The sequence below is a fragment of the Taudactylus pleione genome, unplaced genomic scaffold (genome assembly GCF_031769625.1).
Source record: "Taudactylus pleione unplaced genomic scaffold, aTauple2 ptg000642l, whole genome shotgun sequence".
Lineage (NCBI taxonomy): Eukaryota > Metazoa > Chordata > Amphibia > Anura > Myobatrachidae > Taudactylus > Taudactylus pleione.
The window spans coordinates 251015-270501 of NW_028285044.1; the positions used below are offsets into that span (position 1 = coordinate 251015).

The following is a 19487-nucleotide window of genomic DNA, read 5'->3' on the forward strand; positions in this document are numbered from 1 at the left end:
GGACTGCCCGAATAAGGCCAGGAATATAAACCTTCGACTTAGCGTCCGACTCTTTAGTACGGAGAGGTTCTTGGTCAGATAGATCCAGAATCTCCCCATCATCGGATGTCACATCGTCATCCTCATAAGGAGCAGACAGTGACGCCACAGGCCGCAACACAGACTCCCCTTGTAACACGTCCGACAAATGCTGTACCGAATTTGTCAGTGAATTCACCCACGCAGGCTCTTGTGAAACCTGGGGAGGGGAAAATGGGATTTTGGTACCTACCGGGAAATCCTTTTCTCTGATTCCACAGGGGACACTGGAGGTGCTTACGCTAGGGGTATAGAGGTGTGGATAACTGGAGCCGGCACTTTAAATAATTTAGAAGTGTGAAGCTCCTCCCCCTCTATGCCCCAGCAGCCCTCAGTTTAGAAAATGAAGACCGAGAGGAGATGGAGAACAAGCGGAGTAAGAAAAGGAGAGAAGAACACACACTAACTGTATCATACAACATATGGAACAAGCCGAACAGGCAGGCAAAGAGTGCAGAGGTGGGCGTCCAGTGTCCCCTGTGGAATCAGAGAAAAGGATTTACCGGTAGGTACCAAAATTCGATTTTCTCTTTCATCCACTAGAGGTGCTTACGCTGGGGACGTCCCAAAGTTTTTTCCCCACGGGCGGGAAAAAACTTTGTAAATCTTGACAAACGTGTGAACTGAAGACCGAGAGGCCGCACGGCACAATTGTGACGAGGAGGCTCTTCTACCGGCCGCCCATGACGCACCCACAGAACGTGTGGAATGTGCCGAAATGGACGAAGGAGGCAGACGGTCGGCACTAACATAAGCCAGATGAATAGTCAGCCGAATTCAACGTGCCAAAGTCTGCTTAGACGATGGACAACCCCTCCGAACAGCATCATAGAGGACAAAAAACGACTCAAACTTAAGGAGGTACGCTGTCCTGGCAACATAGGTGCGGAAAGCCATAACCACATCCAAGGCAGAAGAACCACCAGAGTCCTCCACCAACGACGGTACCACAATAGGCTGATAGATATGAAAAGCCGACACAATATTGGAAAGGAGAGCGGGTACCGTCCGGAGTTCCGCCCTATCAACATGAAACACAAGGTAAGGTGCTTATCAGACATAGCCCCCCATTCTGAAACTCTACGAGTCGAAGCAAGATCCAGGAGGAGGACCGTCTTCCAAGACAGGTACTGAAGATCAACATCTTCCAAAGGTTCAAACATGGGCGACTGAAGAAACAGAAGCACTAAGATTAGATCCCAGGGAGCTATTGGAGGTACGAAAGGGTGCTGCGCGCGCAAGACCCCTTACAGAATGTCAGCATCTCAGGAAAGAAGGCCAATTTCCTTTGAAAGGAAAATGGAAAGGTCAGAGACTTGCACCTTTAAGGTTCCTAGACGAAGGTCAGAATCCAGACCTGTCTAAAGGAAAAACAGAAACCGTGGATAAACGAAAAGTCCTAGACAGAAGACCCCGACCGGAACACCATGAGATATAAGCACGCCAGAAGCGATGATCATGCGCAGCCGAAACTGGCTTCCTGGCACGTATCATGGTGGGGATAACCGCGTCTGGGATGCCACTGCGTCTTAGGATATCGGTTTAAAGAGTCACCCTGTTAAACGCAGTTGCGCCAAGTTGGGGTGTATGAAAACAAAACCTGCTGTAGAGGATCCGGGCGCATAGGAAAGGACCATGGATCTTCTGTCAATAGGGACCGAAGGTCCGAGAACCAACTTCTCCGAGGCCAGTTGTGAGCCACGAGAATTACAGAGGCTGTCTCTTGTTTATTCCCTTTTTAGAAGACAAGGAAGACGCGAATCAGAGGAAAAAGATAAACAAAGTCGTAGATCCACTGACATGTCAGAGCGGCTACTGCTTCCGCCTGCGGATCTCGAGTTCTTGACACGTATACTGGGAGCTGACAATTCAGTCGTGATGCCATGAGGTTCACCTGAGGACATCCCCATCGACGTATCAGCGCGCTGAACACGTCTGGATGAAGCTTCCATTCTGGACATCCTGTCGATTTAGGTAATCTGCTTCCCAGTTGTCCACACCCGGGATGAATACCGCCGACAGGATTACTTACTGGTTCTCGGCCCACCGGAAGATCTCAGTTACTTCTCGCATAGCCATGCGACTCAGGCCGTTGATGAAAACGACTGCCGTCGAACTGTCGGACTGAACTCTTACCGGATGAGCCCTTTAGAAACTCTGTTGCCTCTATCAGAGCATTGTTCGCTCTGAGTTCCAATGCCTTTATGGCCCACTTCCGTTCTAGAGGGGACCCTTGAACCTGAAAGTGGTAATCGAGGACTACTGCTCTCCATCCTCGGAGGCTGGCATCCGTAGTTATGATGATCCAGTTCCACACTCCGAATCTCCGGCCCGCTAAAAGATTGGTGGATTACGTCCACCAGAGAAGGCCACTCTGGTAACCGGGCTCAGACGGATCTGTCGTTGTAGAAGCAGATGAGACCCTGACCCCTGGAGTGAAACCAGCCGAACTGTAGTGCCTCGAAAGCAGCTACCATCTTTCCTAAGAGACGCAGACAAAGAAGCATTGACACCTTCTTTGGTCTGAGGACCAGCTGGACTAACCTCTGTGCTTGATCTGATAGAAGAGATACTGAAGCAACAGATCGTCCAAATAATGGATTATGTTCCCTCCTGATGACCGTAGGAGAGCGATCATGACTGCTATGAGTTTGTTGAATATGCGTGGAGCCTAGGATATGATCTTTCAATATGACAAAATGCAGAAAAGCTTGGTGTGGTTCCCATGGGAAAATGGAGATAAGTATCCCTGATATCCAGGGATAATAGGAACTCCCCTGGTTCCAAGCTCGCAACAACGGACTGCAGAGATTCCATTTTGAAACAATACATCTTTAGATACAGGTTTAAGGACTTGAGGGTCAAGATGGCCATGACCGCACCCTCCGGTCTGGGCACTACAAACAGGCTTGAGTAAAACCCCATACCTCGCTGATTCTCCGGAACCGAAACTAACACAGATGACACTACTAGAGACCTGATAGCCTCCTGTAGAACTTGAAATTCTTGCAAGTGGGCTCCCACCGCAGGAGACCCCAGGTGGGACGGAAAACCGTCATGCCACCTGTTTCTCAGCTGGTTTAGACTCTGGTCTACATGCAACCGTGTGTGGACGACCTCTACCTCCTCTCGGTTGCGTAGGAGCACCTCTGGCTCTACCATGAAAGGAATGAGGGGCTCAAAAGGAATGAAACGAAGGTCCAGTATAAGGTCTTCTGGGAACTGGAGCAGTAGACGAGAGGAAAGAGAACTTACCGCCCCGTGGCTTGGGATATCCACTTGTCCAATTCCGGGCCAAAAAGCATGTCACCCGTGAATGGTAAACCCTCAACCGCACGCTTGGACTCTGCGTCCGCCTGCCAAGCGCGCAACCACAGAGCTCTGCGTGCGAGCACTAATCTGACTAATATCCTTTGAAGCTTCTCCCAAGTAAACTGCAGACTCACGGATGTGCTCTGCTAATAGACGTAATTCTGCTCTGTAAGTACCAGAGTCCAAACCTGGAATCAGCTGGTCAGCCCAGCAAACCACAGCCTTGTTAACCCCGGCGGTAACAAGGTTAGGACTAAGTTGAGCTCCCGTTGCCGTATATATAGATCTTAGTGTTGTCTCCAACTTACGATCCGAAGTGTCCTTTAAAACAGCTCCAGGCACCGGAAGTGCTGTTTTCTTAGTGAGACGGGAAACAGACATCTACAGGAGGAGGAGTTTCCCACTTCTCCATCATGGATGATGGAAAAGGGAAGCTAGACTGAAAACTACACCCAGATGCAGAACAGGTGCTTTACCCTCTGCACCATCTCTGGATACACATTAAATAGTCAGTGGACGTGGGATCTGAACCCAGGTCTTGAAATTTGGAATTGTTTCCAGGCCCTGTTAATTTCTTGTAAAACTTCCTCCAATTCACCCTCTATGGTATTCTCTGTGGCGAGGAAATCTTCGTCCGACTCTTCTGACTGGAGAACAGTCATTAGAGTACGCTTTTGAGACGGACTTTGGTAGGAAGTGGAGCACCGCTGTACCCATCATCTAAACCAGGGTGTCTAGAGACTTGGTTAAGTCAGCTACCCAGGGAGGTTGAGACCTGCGCACCTCAGCCAACTCCGATGTTAAATTTGACATAACTCCTACCATGTCACTGAACCATGGCGGAGCAGGAGAGGTAGTAATCGCCATCTGTGAATCCGTTGTTATACAAGCATCACATAAGGTGGACCCAGTGGCATGTGGCTTGGTCTGTTTGTTGTTACACTTGGAACAGACAAACAGCCTTTGAGAAGCCTTGGTTCTGTTGGACCTGGTACACACAGTCACTCAGAGAAACACAGCATAAAACAGAAAAGACACAGACATATAAAAACAAAAAGGCTGTGGGACACAGAGGAGAAACCCCCCCTCCCACAGATCAGATTCCCCTGCACTTACACCCCAGTTACTTACAGCCTCTTTACCAGGGATGTAATCAGGGGATGTTGTCCTGCAGCACAGGAATGGCATCAGAGGAATCCAGCCTTCTGTGTCTTACACTGCAATCTCCTTATAGAGATGCAGTATGAGCTGCTGTGCAATGAAGAGCGGCAGCTCTGCTGTATACAGCCGCTTGCCGCGTAGAGGAGAGAGACCCGCACTGCCTTTAAGCTCCGCCCCCCTTCTTTATGTCCAAAGGGCTTTACAAGATGGCTTCTGTGGCCATTAACCTCCCCCCCCGCGCACCATACCGCGTGTACAGCGGACCATTTTACCGCCTCTCTGCCCCGCGTGTAACAGCGGGGAGAGGGAGAGCCGGGCGGAAGGAGGGAGAGCAGGTGCCTGTCAGCTGCCCCGTGTGTAACAGCGGGGAGAGGGAGAGCCCGGAGGGTAGCCTGGTCGCGCTTGTAGCGCACTTATCCCCTGCCCCGCGCTACTGTAACCGCGGGGAGAGGGAGAGCCGGGCGGGAGGAGGGAGAGCAGGCGCCTGTTTGCGCCTTTAGCGCACTTATCCCCTGCCCCGCACTACTGAACAGCGGGGAGAGGGAGAGCTCAGCGAGTAGGAGGGAGAGCAGGCGCCTGGTCGCGCCTGTAGCGCACTTATCCCCTGCCCCGCGCTACTGAACAGCGGGGAGAGGGAAAGCCGCTTATCAGCGGGAGAGGGAGAGCATAGTGCTCTGCATTAGCTGCCCAGCATTCTAATTATGTAAAACCGCTGGGCAGCGGCGGGGCTGGGAGCCGAGGGATGCGCAGGTGATTACTCACTGCGTGGTCCCCGATGGAGTCTCTCTGCAGCTTCAGCACTTCTCTTCTTCCATGTTGAGAATGTGCTGTGGCGGTAAGGAGCTGTCAGTGCTTTTCATATAAGCGCTGTGCACTCCTTCCTGCCTTCTATAAGGACAGGGCGCCAGGTACCCGGACCCCACCTTTAGAGAGGTGGCGAAGGGTACCTAATATAGTGTAAAAAGTGTACAAAATAAATAAACCTAAATAAAAGAAAATAATAAACATTTATGTGCTGCTGGATCACAGCAGATTGTGACCAGCTCCATGAGGCACACTTTCTAAACTGAGGGCTGATGGGGCATAGAAGGGGAGGAGCTTCACACTTCTAAATTATTTAAAGTGCCGGCTCCAGTTATCCATGCCTCTATACCCCAGCGTAAGCACCTCCAGTGTCCCCTAGTGGATGAAAGAGAAATAGGGAGACTGTGGGGTACCACCAGTTGTCTCGGGAACCCCTGCATGGGTGACGACACCGCTGACTGCTGGGACAATCCCATCTGTGAAAACGCAGGTGGCGGAGCTAACTGGCTCACTAGGGTTGTAAGCGCTTTAGCGAAACAAGCCCAGGGAGGTTCCTGTACCGAAGCCATGACAGTAATTGGCCGCGCCAAGAAATAACACTGCCGACATAGCCCCTCCGTGTTACCCTCCCCCTCCACTATCGGTACATTGCACTTAGTACACATACGCTGGAGAGGAAATTCACTCTCAGACATTATGGTAAGTATGTGACCCCTCTCACTGATACTGGTGGGAGAACCACCCTGCAATCACTGCACCGCAAGGGCTTTAGCAGAGGAAGAGCAGGGACAGTAAAATGGCTGACAGCAGAAAGTGAAAGTACAGGCAGCAGACGCTAGCAGAAGTCACATACAATGCAGAAGAAATTAATCCCTGCACTATCAGCGCTGTTCCTCAACTACGCAGACACAGAGCCTGGTAGGACACAGTGCTGCATACACAGACCTGTTTCAACGGAGGAGAGGTATGCCGGGGGACCCAGACCGCGATGCCACCGTCAGCAGCTCCAGCAGCGTTCACCATACAAAGATGGCCACCGAGGAGCAGAGAGGAGGCCGGCCTGGGGGAGGAGCGCTGCCACAGGGCCAATCGGCAGCACAGAGAGGGCTGTGTGCAGTGGGGGAGGCGCCGACTGTGTACAGGGAAGGCGCGCTCCCCTGGCATGCAATTAACCCCTGGGACGCCGCAGCGCTTGCCGCTCAGCTGCGGCCCGCTGTCCCAGGGGGGTAGTGGAAGCGCAGGTTAGTTACCTGGCTCCACGCTGCAGCCAGTCCCCAGAGAGCCCCCTGCCTGGGGACTGTGGACCATGTGCTCAGGAGGGACCCACATCGGGATCCCCGCTGCTTACCTGCTGCCCCTTGAATCCGGCCGCTAGCCGTGACCACAGATGCTTGCCAGCATCCCCGTATCAGTACCGGCGTTCTGGTACCGGCGGGTGTAGGGGAGACAGCATGGACGTCAGTAGTGACTATCCATGCTGTACTTCCAGATGTGCAGCCCACAGCTGCCTTGAAGAAAACTTCAGGGGCAATCCTTAGCCCCCCTCTAAACAGGTGCTCCGACTCCGAGCCAGGCACCAACGAAACTGAGATGCCTTGGCTCGGGGGCGAGGTATAGGAGGGGGACCCTAGTGCATCCTGGGAGGCTGAAAACTTAACTCTATGGTGCCCGATGCCTGACGTCATCACCTATACCCCAAGGTATCCTGTGGATACCCTATGGACCCCGATGTAGAAACATGCTTCATACACGAACACATGAGAAACACTGCTAGTGTATTACATCCTAATGTATTACTTTATACAGTTACCAGTGGGTGATGCTACTTATTCTCAATTTGCATATTGTGGATTATTATTATCATTATTAGATAGGGGATATTACATACAACAAAATTTACATAAACACAAGACGAGAGGGACCTATTTGTGAGAGCTTACATTCTTGAGAGGATGTGGGTGGACACAAAGGGGGTGATTCAGCAGTGCAAGCAGTCAGATTTGCAATTCTGTTCTTGTAAATATGCAAATGCAACAGGAGGTGTATAACACCCCCCTGCTACAGTCGCGATCCCAGCACTGCGACCGAGGTCGCAGGCTGGGATCACCATCTGGATGGTGCTGGGCCGCCAACCAGCTGAGTTAACCTCCAGCCGGCTTGCGAGGCCAGAATACTGCGTCCACCGACGCAGTCCCTGGCCTCACCACTCCCAGAAAACAGAGCGGACCCGACCCCATTTCCGGGAACATTGTCCGACCCCGCACCGCCTATTAAATGCCTCAGGCAAAGGCATCGAAGGGGCTGCGTGAGATTACGCAGGGCACATTCTGCACACTCGCAGTGTAGGGTGTTACTATTTTGCGATCATGCGGACCACCAGTCAGTCAATAACTTCTATGTGGGCTCTTCTCTTTCAAACAATGGTAGCAGTATGTCACTAGGTGCTAGTATGGGTTAGATGGGGGGCCCTGCACTGCAGATTTTTGTTTCTGCAGTGCAGGGTAAGCCCAGCCCCTGTGACGGCACCATGCGTCGCTGCAATATGTGACAATAGCGAGATCACTTTCGCAGTCCACCCCACCCCCCTTAATCTGAGGCATACTATATATGGCACAATGCTGAGTGCGTGCAAGAATATGAATAAATAGATAGATGCAATTATGTCAATCTCTCAGTAATTGACATCAAAGTAGACGAAAAGAAGGTTACAATGGCGCTGCAAAACCTTACACCAGAGTATGACTTCCTAGTAGTGGCTTTGGAGTCTTGCACTACAAAGCTATCAACTGAGATTGTAGGGGGCAAGCTGCTGCAGTTTTAAGAGCACGGAGCTTTAAATACCGAAAATAAGAATTCTACTATGCTGTCAAGGGGCATAAAACCCAAAAAAGTCAAAGTACAAGTGCTTCAAGTGTCACAAAATGACATATGGCCTCAGAATGCACAGCAAGTGAGCCAAGTGGTACTTCATTATTGAAGTGTGATAGAATGAATGAATCAGCGTTAATTGTAGCAGACAGTCACCACAAAACCTGTCACAGAAGACAGGTGAACCTGTAAACGTCAAGGGAATTGATGACAAAGTCCCAAATGTCACAAAAGTAGGGACAATTACTGTACACTTAAGAATTAAACGTGAGACAGTTGTCTCAGGCATATAAGATGTGTTATTTGTGCCAGATCTAGGAACCAATCTGATTGTCAGAAGGGTACAAGAGAAGTAGGGATAAAAGGTCCAATTCACAGAGGGACAGTGTGTTGTGTACAATAAAGAGACTGTTTTTGCAATGGCAACCCCACGCCAACAACTGTATTTCCTGGACAATGAAGAGGGTTGATGGCAGCTTCAAACTCTTTACATGGAGATATGGCATAGGAAAACCTAAAACCCTACAAGAAGCAAAGTTAAGCAGCGAATGGGAAGAGTGGAAATCAGCCATAGATAAAGAGCTTACAGCTATAAATGACACACATGGACCATTGTGGACAGGTCGAGTGACCGCAACACAGTCAAAAACAAGTTAGTCTTCTGCAAGAAATTAAACATAGACAGAAGTCTTGTTCGCTACACAGCCTGACTTGTTGCCAAGGGTGAAACTCAGAAATCCAGCATTGACTATGATGAGATCTTCCCGCCTGTTGCAAGGTACAGGTACATCAATGTACAGAGGCTTCTAGATGGCATGGCGACAAGGATGTAAGTAAACAACACAAGGATACTAGAGTGTGAAAGTTCCGTGCAGGGTAAGCAAACATGTTGCCCCGTTCCTAAGTCAGCATCCAGAGCAAAAGTACCATTGGAATTAGTGCACACAAACGTATGCAGACCAATGGAAGATGATGCATGTATACTTTCTGAAAATAAAAGTCAAGTTACGAGTAAAATTGTGGAATACAACAATCTAGTAGAAACTCAATCAGGCCTCAAAATAAGGTTTAACAATGGTGGAGAATATAAAAACAATGATTTTGCTACTTTTCTCAAGAGGAATAATATTTAACACCAACTGACAATTGCCTACAGAACAGAACGGTGTGAGTGAAAGCACAGAACAATTGTCGAAAGAGCACGTACTGTTATGTGTATACAACAAAGCAAAGGATACAGATTGTAGGACATTAATAACAAAAACTCAGCCAAGAGATGCAGTGTTTCAAAAGACCACTTCAATCAAAGAAAAGCAGGATATTGTAACACCACAAAAACTTGTGAAGCTGGATATACCCACAGCTGGAACTGTATCAGAGACTGAAACTGTAAATACAAGTGATCAACCACAGAGCAGGAGCTCTATTAGAAGCAAAAAAGGAAAACCACCTAAAAGATAAAGTGAGGAAATTGCAGACTGTCTGCTGTGAACCTAAAACCCTACAAGAAGCAAAGTTAAACAGCGAATGGGAAGAGTGGAAACAAGCCATAGAAAAAGGGTTAGGTCTAGACTGTACAGGGCTGATGGCCCTGTGACGTCACGCCCACGTGACTCGGCCTGAAAGGGGGAGGGGCGGGGATGGTAACGGGGAACCAAAAGTGGCCCCTTGCGGGCTCGCTATGCTCGCCACGCTTCGGGCATGGTGGCTCGCTGCGCTCGCCACAAATATATATTCCCCCTCTATGCCCTAGTGGATGGTAACGCAGGAGCGGTCCAGCCTCCTGCAGCGGTCACGTGGTGTCTACGTCACAGAGGTCCTTTCTCCAACTTGGAAATAGCAGCAACCATAGATAAAGAGCTTACAGCTTTAAATGACAATGACATGTACCATTGTGGACAGGTTGAGTGACTGCAAAACAGTCAAAAACAAGTGTGTCTTCTGCAAGAAATTAAACATAGACAGAAGTCTTGTTCGCTACACAGCCTGACTTGTTGCCAAGGGTTACACTCAGAAATCCAGCATTGACTATGATGAGATCTTCTCGCCTGTTGCAAGGTACAGTACATTACATATGTGTGTTGCTATATCTATTGCGCATGATTGACTGCTATACCAGCTAGACTTTGATGAAGGCCTTCCTGAACGGTGCGCTATTGGAAGAAATTCACATGGAACCCCCAGAACATTACAACGTTGAGTAATTTCCAGATGGCTTATAAAATTGATTTGAACAATTTATATTCTGTGCATTGTCCTTTGGGCATGGATTGGATCAGTAGTTGGAGAGTATGCGGATCCTTGTATTGCCATATTGGAGGATCTTAGGGTGCTTCCAGGTAATTTAGTTCTCAATTTATAAATACAGAAATATATGACCCAAAGTAGGTGCTATTATCATGTAGCAGAGACTTCTTGCCATGGCCTGGTGGCTTACCATAGATTTTCAAATATAATGCAACCGAAATCTCTGTAATGCTATTACCAGGTAGGATGTAAATCCCTTTATGCTGGCCTTATATGCAGTGTGCTTGGGGAATGGTTTTTTTGCAGTTTTTTTCTAGTCTAGATTAACCCATCCCTTACATGCACCTGTAATGGACCTATAAATTGATTTGAGCAACTACTATTGTGTACATTCCCAGAGGGAAAAGTTAATATTTTACATAAATCATTGTATGAGCTAAAACAAAGTTGCTGCTGCTAGTACATCAAGCTAGACAGTGCACTGCTAGAGATGAACTTTGTTCAAAGACTGATCACTGTATTACACATGCAGAGGAAAAAGCTTGTTCATCATAGTTGTATATGTAGATGATCTATTGCTTGCAGGACAAGAAAGCCATATAGCCAATGTCAAGTTGTCGCTCAGTGACTAGTACAGACTCAAAGACCTTGGGTCAGCACAATTGCTAGGTCTGAGGATCATACAAAATCTGAATGCTGTTACTGCAACTATAGACCAACAAGGCTACATTGAGGCAATGCTCAACAAATTTGGAATGACAGGTGCTAAACCAGCCAGCACACCAATTGACCAAAGCATGAATTCTCAAAAGCTACTGTATGTGTCCAACAGAGATAGAGAAAATTAGAAAAGTTCCTTATCAGAGTGCCATTAGAACTTTAATGTATGCAAGCATTGGCAGACATCCAGACATCACACATGCTGTTAGTTGTTTTAGCCAATTTGCTATCAATCCTGGAAGAGAACACTGAACAGCTGTTAAACGCATCCTCAGATACTTAAAAAGGTACAAGCTCCTTAAAAGCTAAAGTTCATGAAAAAAATGGAAATTTGGAGTTACAAGAATTCTGTGATGCTGATTGGGGATGGGATGAACACAAAAGGTGTTCCTACACCGGATACCTATTTGCTTTGGCAGACGCAGCCATCAGCTGGGCAAGCAGGAAACAGCCTTATCCAGTATATTGCTCTCACAGAAACAGCCAAGGAGGCGTTGTGACTTTAGAAGACTTTGTGGTTTATGCATCAAGCAGTGAAAAGCGTAGAAGTGGACCAGTGGAGACGTTACCCATAACAACCAATCAGCTCCTACCTATTATTTTATAGACTGTACTTGATGAATGCTACTTCAAAGATGATTGCTTGCTATGGGCAACTTCTCCACTGATCCACTCCTCCACGCTTTTTACTCCTTGATACACTGTATAAACCGCTCAGTGAGTTAGGTCTTCTTAGTGCAAATGACACTGTCAGCATTGCGTGTGACAACAAAGGTGCAATAGACTTGTCTTCTAGCACCAATCATCATGGTAGACTTACGCACATTGCCATAAGACACCATTTCATTAGAGAGCTGGTAGATAGCACCTTAGTCAGGGTCCTTGCTGATATGTTAACCAAACGTCTAACATTGCAAGTACTAAATGCCTTTCTATAAAAATGCGAACTGGAATACATTTGTGTTGTTCTGTTCTTTTTACATAACACCCTGTGTTTTTGGTCACAGGTGAAACGTCCAAAATGTGGAACGTTAATATTATTATGTAATCAGAGTGAGGAAAGGGTGTTGGAAGAGTGCTTTCTGCTCAGTCTTCTCAGTCGTCCGGGTACAACCTCCAATTCTGTCCAAGGGCGGAATTCAATTGATTTCGCGCATCTCCCGTCTAAAGTGACAGGAGATCGCTATTCAATTGTGCCAGCGTTTCACGCTGATCGCACCCAAAGTGGTAAAACGGCTAACCCAGACCAAAGTACTGGGCGCAATCGCGAAAAGTGATATTTGGGCGCCCAAACATGTCACTTTTCGCACATTTCAGCTCTCATCCCCCAGGGGCTGCGAGCTGAAATGTAGCGCTTGGCAGCTGATCGCGCCCGACAGGAGCAAGAATAGAATAGCTCCGTCGGGCGCGATAGGGGATGAAAAGAATTGAATTCCGCCCCAAGTGTGCCACTGTTCATGCCCAGTTCTCAGTGTGTTCTTCTCTCCTCTGTCCTGCATAGTGAATGACGTGCCCCTGAGCGTGTCCTTACAACGGAGACCATATACAAGAGTCAAGACCCATTTAGTCACCACCGCTAACTATATATTATATATATATTGCCCCAACTGAAGTATATGCATTCCAGAGTGTGCTACACCAACTGGCATTAACCCCATACGTTCCTGGCTGCACCTGGAGATACTGCATTGTGCACCTGCTGCATATTGTTTAACCCTGTGTTACTCTGCACCTGCTTTCTACTTGTTAATAAGCCAACCCCTGGTTAAGTAATCTGCAATGTGGACTAACCTACATCACACATTGTTGACACCTATTAACATTATAAGGTCTGCCAATATGATCTTGGAGGAACGGTTACCATTTCTGAAATAAAACCCAACATGTAGCTTTTACACAAAACCTGCAGCCTTCAAATACTACTCACAAAAGTCTAGTCAAGAAACTACAACATAATATACATCCTTACCTGTATCAAATTAAGCACTTTGTCATGAACTATAGCAGGTGGGTTGTTTTTGGGGAGGATTGTCCTTACGAGCACCCCTTCAACAAATTCCTGGCTTGCTACCAATACGTGAAATCGGTGACCACAATTCTTCACACAAGTTTCTAGTGCCTGGGAGACAGATTAATGAAGTAGGTAGGTTAGTTCTGCAGCCAGATCTAGAGACAACCAATAAGACATAAAACTTGCGGTAACTAATTATTTGTATCGCTGGTTATGTGGCCATACAAATTTAGTTGCACCAATCATCAACCCAGAGCTCCATTCAGAGCGCTAGCGAAAACTTCGCTACTATGCGACAGTTTTCTCCTCCATGCTGGCAGCTCAAAGCCACCAACGAGGACTTTCTACAGGTTGCTCATTGAGCTTTAACCCAAAGGGGATCTTCCAAAACCTGACTTTGCAAATCCCCGAAAGAAGAGTACAGGGTAATGCCATCTTAAGATGTCATTACACAGTGACAAAAAAGCAGGGGTTTTTTGTCACTTACTAAATTACGGTAAGCCTCCGTTCCCTAAGAGGTCTAGGACAGAGGTTCCGAACCGCGGTCCTCAAGAAACCCCAACAGATCAGATTTTAGTGATATCAATGGTGGAGCACAGGTGGTTAAATCAAATTGACTAAGGTAGTAATTAAGTCACTTGTGATCAAGCATGAATATCCTTAAAACCTTGACTATTAGGGTGCCATTATGACAGAGGGCCTGATTCAGAGCCGGACGCTATTTGCAGACGGTCGTTCTAAAAAAGGGGCCGGATATTTAAATTGAGCGCTCGCTCTTTGCGGTGTGTTGACGCCTCTATGTCTGAGCGAGCGTCCGAAAAATGCGCTCGCTATTTTGTAAAGACGCCCCTTTGCCGTTCGCATCACACGTCATCTCCGGTATTTATTAGATTAATCGGGAACATCGAAAGGCATCTGAACTGCTCGCAGTGCTTGTGGTAGGATTTTCTTCACCCTATCACTGAGAGCAGTTCAGGCTAAAAGAAAACCAAGTGACGTGGTTGATGACGCTCCTTTACTAATTATGCACTCCCATTAAACGCCCTTTTGACCGTTAGGCACGCCTGCGTTCGGATCTCCACTCCCCCGTTTTCAAGCACCTTCCCGTTACCACCCACAAACGGTACATTCTGTCAATCAAATTAGCAGCCCCCGCTGTTTTACGAGCGCACGATTTCCGACCGCAATGACTGTTTTGCGCATGCGCATTACGACCCATATGCATGCGCAGTTGTGCGAACATCGCTCAGAGCGAACGAGCGCCCGCTTACGAGCGGCTCTGAATCAGGCCCAGAGTTTGATAACCTCTGGCCTAGGAGGTGAACTGTTCTAAATTGAGAAAGTTGAGAAAAGTCTGTTCTCCAGTCCTCCAGAGAAAGGGATTTTCCCAAGTCAATAAACAGGCCCCATAGTCACATTTATTATACAAGTAGTTTACACCAGCAGTTTTATAGTGAACTTTGTTACATACATACAGTAATCAGCCAAACAGTGTACAACCCAGTTCAATCGGAATTGAGATATATTGAGGAGTATGAACAAGTTATGATGTAGGCTCAGCACATCCAGATTTATTCAATCTTTTAATCAGTTTGAATAGATAATGAGGCAGACATTAAAAACCCCAGTTGTAGTTGTTCGCAGTAGACACATCAGGGTAAATTAACAAAAAATAGTGTTTAGATTGCATTCCCATGCAAGTTACCCTTGATTATGCACCTCAGAGATATATTAATGGCAAACACGAGTGCAAAAACACAATCCAGCACAGAAATAGACTACCAAGTATGCAAATAGAAGTCAATAGAATATCAAACCAACAGGCGGGTACTTTCCATAGAGAGGAATACAACTCACGGATTTACGAAGAATTGTAATTTTGAAACACACAGAGCAGTACAGAAAAATCAATAGAAGCACCTGTGAGCTGTGTGTTTTGTTGAGGCACTGCACAGCTCCGTCAGGTCTGTCCAGTGCTTGTGTATGTAAAGTGTAAAAAAAAAAAAAAGAAAAGTAGAAAAAAATTGCCGTAGGGTCATCATACCACCAAAGCATAACAATTCCTGGTCCTTTGAGCCCATCCTGGTACTGGAAAAACGGAGGGAAAATGGTGTGGGGTTCCCCCGTATTTCCAGTAGCCAGCACCAGACTCAACCAGCCAAATTTATTTGGGCCAATATCGTGTAAGGAGGTCTAGAGCTGTGGGCCTGATTCAGAGCCGGACGCTCTGACCAGAGCGTTCGCTCTGAATCAGTGCCCTCCTACCTTAAAATGGAGCGGCCTCCTGGCCGCTCGTATAGCTGTGGGTGACCACCCACAACATATACGAGCGGCCAAAAAGATGGTCGCGATGGTCAAGACCATCGCGACCATCGGGCTTGCGACGAGACCCTTCGGTAGGGTCTCGTTGCCGCAAGCCCTGGAGTGATTTTGGCTCTATCAAAGCCAAAATCACTCCAACTGACATCATAGTGATGTCAGTGGGGCCGGACTCAGACGGTAGGCATTCCCATGGGAACGCCTCCGTCTGGCAACCACGCCCCCGGCACGCCCACTAAAGGGGGCGTGCTGTCAGTCACCATCGACAGCACGCCCCCTTTAGTGCGAGACCCATAACGACGGCTTGGCCATCGTTATTCGGGTCTCGCGCATGCGCACGACGGAGCTCCCTCTGTCGTGCGCATGCGCATTGGGGGAACATCGACCCGCTTGCAAGCGTCCTGCGCTCGCGAGCGGGTCTGAATGACCCCCCTGTGTCCCTTATTAAAAGGAATTTTTCACTTTGAATAGTCTTTTTTTTTTTTAAATAGTTATTTTTATTGAACTTTTTTGTATTATAAACAATAATAAAAAACAAAAACAACAAAAATAATAAACAAAACTAAACGCACATGCATAAAATCACACAGCATATGAATAGTATACAAGTCAGATATATACAGCACTAAATTTATAAATCATTTTTGTACATAAGACAACAATAGAACAAAAAGAAAAGAAAGGATAGTAACATCGCTGCTAAATAATCTCGACAGTATCGTATACAGAAAATGTAATAGAACTGTAAGTAAAACACAAATTAAAGCAGCTGGACAAAGTAAGACACGGCATTGTCGCAAACCATCAATCATCATATACATTGGACAACCAGGGCTAATCATCAGCACAAGAATGACAATTTGTTTAAACTTCCAGAACGAGAAGCAGATATCGCCTTTACAGTCTAGGGGGTATATAGACTAAACTGAGAGTTTTTAGAAGTGGAGATGTTACCCATAGCAACCAATCAGGTTCTACTTACCATTTAACTAGCACCTTCTAGAAGATAATAGCTAGAATCTGATTGGTTGCTATGGGCAACATCTCCACTTCTAAAAAATCTCACTTTAGTAAATATACCCCTAGGTCTCATTCTGATCTAGTGAGAACTCAACATCTTCAGACTGTAACCATCTCTGCCATATATTCGGCCTTACAAGTAATATATAAATTCTTCTCATGAGGTATTGTAGTATTAACTAAAGCTATCCACACACGAAACTCAGGACCTGTATCAGCCATCCAGGACCTTGCAATACAGACCTTGGCTAAGGTGCATAAATTAAGAATATATTGTCTAGTATACTTATCAAAACTTTCCTCAGCCAAGGTACCTAGGGTACAAACTAACGGAGTAAGAATAGATTGAGGTATACAGTATTAGATGAAGCAATCACTCCAATCACTGCTTCCCAAAAATTGAGTATTGTGGGGCATGACCAAAGTAGATGCCAAAAATGAGCTTGGGGTTTCCACATTTGGGGCAAGTATCATTAGAACGACTCCCAATTTTAAAAAGACGTGTTGGGGTAATTTAAGTGCTATGTAATATAAATAATTGAATTAGTTGATACCAAACAGCTGCCGTGGATTCTCTTGAAACATTTAGGGCTAAAGACCAGTGTTCGTCGCTCATAGGGCCAACTTCCACCTCCCACTTTTGTTTAAGACTCAGTAAATTAGAAGAATGATGTGCATTCATAATAAGGGTATACACACAGCACATGCGTGTGACGGAGCCGGCTCCGTCGTGCGCATGCGCGAGATCCGGCTAGCGACGGGCAATCCGTCGCTCCGGGTCTCGCACCAAAGGGGACGAGCTGTCGATGTTGAGTGACAGCTCGCCCCGTTTGGTGGGTGGGCTGGGCGGTGGCTGCCCAAACGGAGGCGTTCCCGAGGGAACGCTTGCCGTTTGGGGGCGGCCACACTGACATCACGAGTGATGTCAGTGGAGAGCATCCGGCTCTGTTAGAGCCGAAAGCTCTCTGGGGCTTGCGATGAACGAGACCCTACCACAAGGGTCTTGTCTCAAGCCCGATGGTCGCAATGGTCATGGCCGCTCGCTATAGCTGTGGGTGGTCACCCACAGCTATGCGAATGGACAGGAGGCCGCTCCTAAAAAAAAAAACAGCGCCCGCCCTGATTCAGAGCGAGTGCTCGCTTTTTGCGAGCGCCTCTGAATCAGGCCCAAAGTACATTATCCACTTTGAATAGTCTTGTTATATGTCTCCCTTCCAGATTAGATTACCCCAGAGCTCACATATAGCTGAGACCCCTACAGACCACCTTTGACGCTGCTAGATTCCCTCTAGCAGGAGAGATTGACGAGGCTTCCACAGAAAGCCTTAGGGCTGCTGGGTCATATTTCCCCTGATCAAAGGTCCTGGCTATATGCTAGTGCCAAGATCCTGCTAAACAGTGCAATGGTGGGCAAAGTACTATTACTGGGGAAGGATGTAATAATATCTTAAATATAAAACACCTTTAATATAACTTTGGTTAGGCACATCCACTGCACATTGCAAGTCAAACAGCAGTGACCCGATAGCAAATGTTATGTTCAGTCTACCCATTCACTGAAGTCTATACACAATTATTGATACATAATAATTTTTTCACCTAGTCTGGCTTCTCTATGTAAACCAGATTACAAATATCAGGCACAGACCATTTAGGACGTAACATTAGCAGTGCATATTTATCCTGAAAACGACACTGTTTCACCGATGCAAAATTATTCCTAGAATTTTACAAGTTGCACATACAAGATTATATAGTCTGTTCCACTTACTCACCGTTAAGGCCAGCATCACCTCCTGGAAGTTCTTATTTCCCACAATCCTCTTTTTCAGAGCTCTTATGGCATCTTTAGGGCTGTAAAAGGAAATGAGAATTTGAGAGACGTTTACCAGCAAAGGATGTGAGAAAGTACAATATCTTCTACAGAGTTTAGGATCATTACCCTTCTTCAGTCTCATTGATAATATCACAGATCTCCATGTTTAACGCCCAATCTTCAGAGCGCAGGGACCCATCTGTAGCTTTCTCTGTAAGATTCAAAGCAAGGAAAATGTAAAACAATTGTCCTTTGTATCCGCTTTCCCAAGAAACAAGTGTAAAAAGTTAATTTTCAAGTTTTAGTTAAAAATAATGTACCACCCCCCCAGCCAAAAAAGTACTTTAAACAATATTTATCATTCTCTAGTTCCTTCTATTGAACAAAATACTTTTCCAATTCCTGGTGGATACTTTTCCCAAAATTAGAAGTTGCACGGTATAATAACACTGCAAGGTTCCTGTAACTAATAGCTAGTACATGTATAAGTACATATTTTATTAACAGTAGTTTTTTTTTTCTTCTTTATAAAATGTGTAAAAAACTCACACCTCAACCATCTGGGCATAGACATATTGGTCGGTGAAAACTGCTACCAAAGAGAAGTCCGCTTTCCAACAAAGGATATTAAGCATTAGGCAATTGTAATACTATGCCAGGAATTCAGCATGCAAAGAGACAGTGTAAGGATAGTATAACCCAGTGGTAGGCAACCTATGGGACTCCAGATGCTGTAGCACTACACATTCTAGCATTCCCTAACAGCAATACCATGGCAGGGCATGCTGGGATGTGTATTTTCTCAGCACCTGGAGTGCCGCAGGTTGCCTACCCATGGTATAATCTGGGGCTATAGGATGCAGGGATACAAATAAGAGGAAGCAGCACAAGTCTCTATATAAAATTGTTATCTGCCACCCGGAAACATCATCATTTGAGCTATGTGAGCAACTCTCTATAATACAGATCCAGATCCGCAATGCCCAGCCGCCATGGTCACATTCCATAGTAAGTTCAGTTCCTTGGCAGACATAACTAGACATTTGAATAAAATAGTTAAAAGCACTTTGAAGGGCGCAGTCTGGCCTTATGTCTAGGTCAGGATTGAAGAGGATCAAGCATTTATTTTAC

At 46.6% G+C, this 19487-nt stretch overlaps 1 protein-coding gene across 2 annotated transcripts in view; it reads right to left on the reverse strand.

Annotated features, from left to right (window-relative positions):
• TOM1 (target of myb1 membrane trafficking protein) overlaps nt 1-19487 on the reverse strand; it is a 170083-nt gene that overhangs the window by 96396 nt on the left and 54200 nt on the right. For both annotated transcript variants that reach the window (XM_088455108.1, XM_088455110.1), the window contains exons 2-4: nt 18483-18567; nt 18316-18394; nt 13160-13309 (exon numbers count right to left, since the gene is read on the reverse strand). In XM_088455108.1, coding sequence (XP_088311234.1) covers nt 13160-13309; nt 18316-18394; nt 18483-18567 — 314 coding nt within the window. The remainder of the gene's footprint in view (nt 1-13159; nt 13310-18315; nt 18395-18482; nt 18568-19487) is intronic.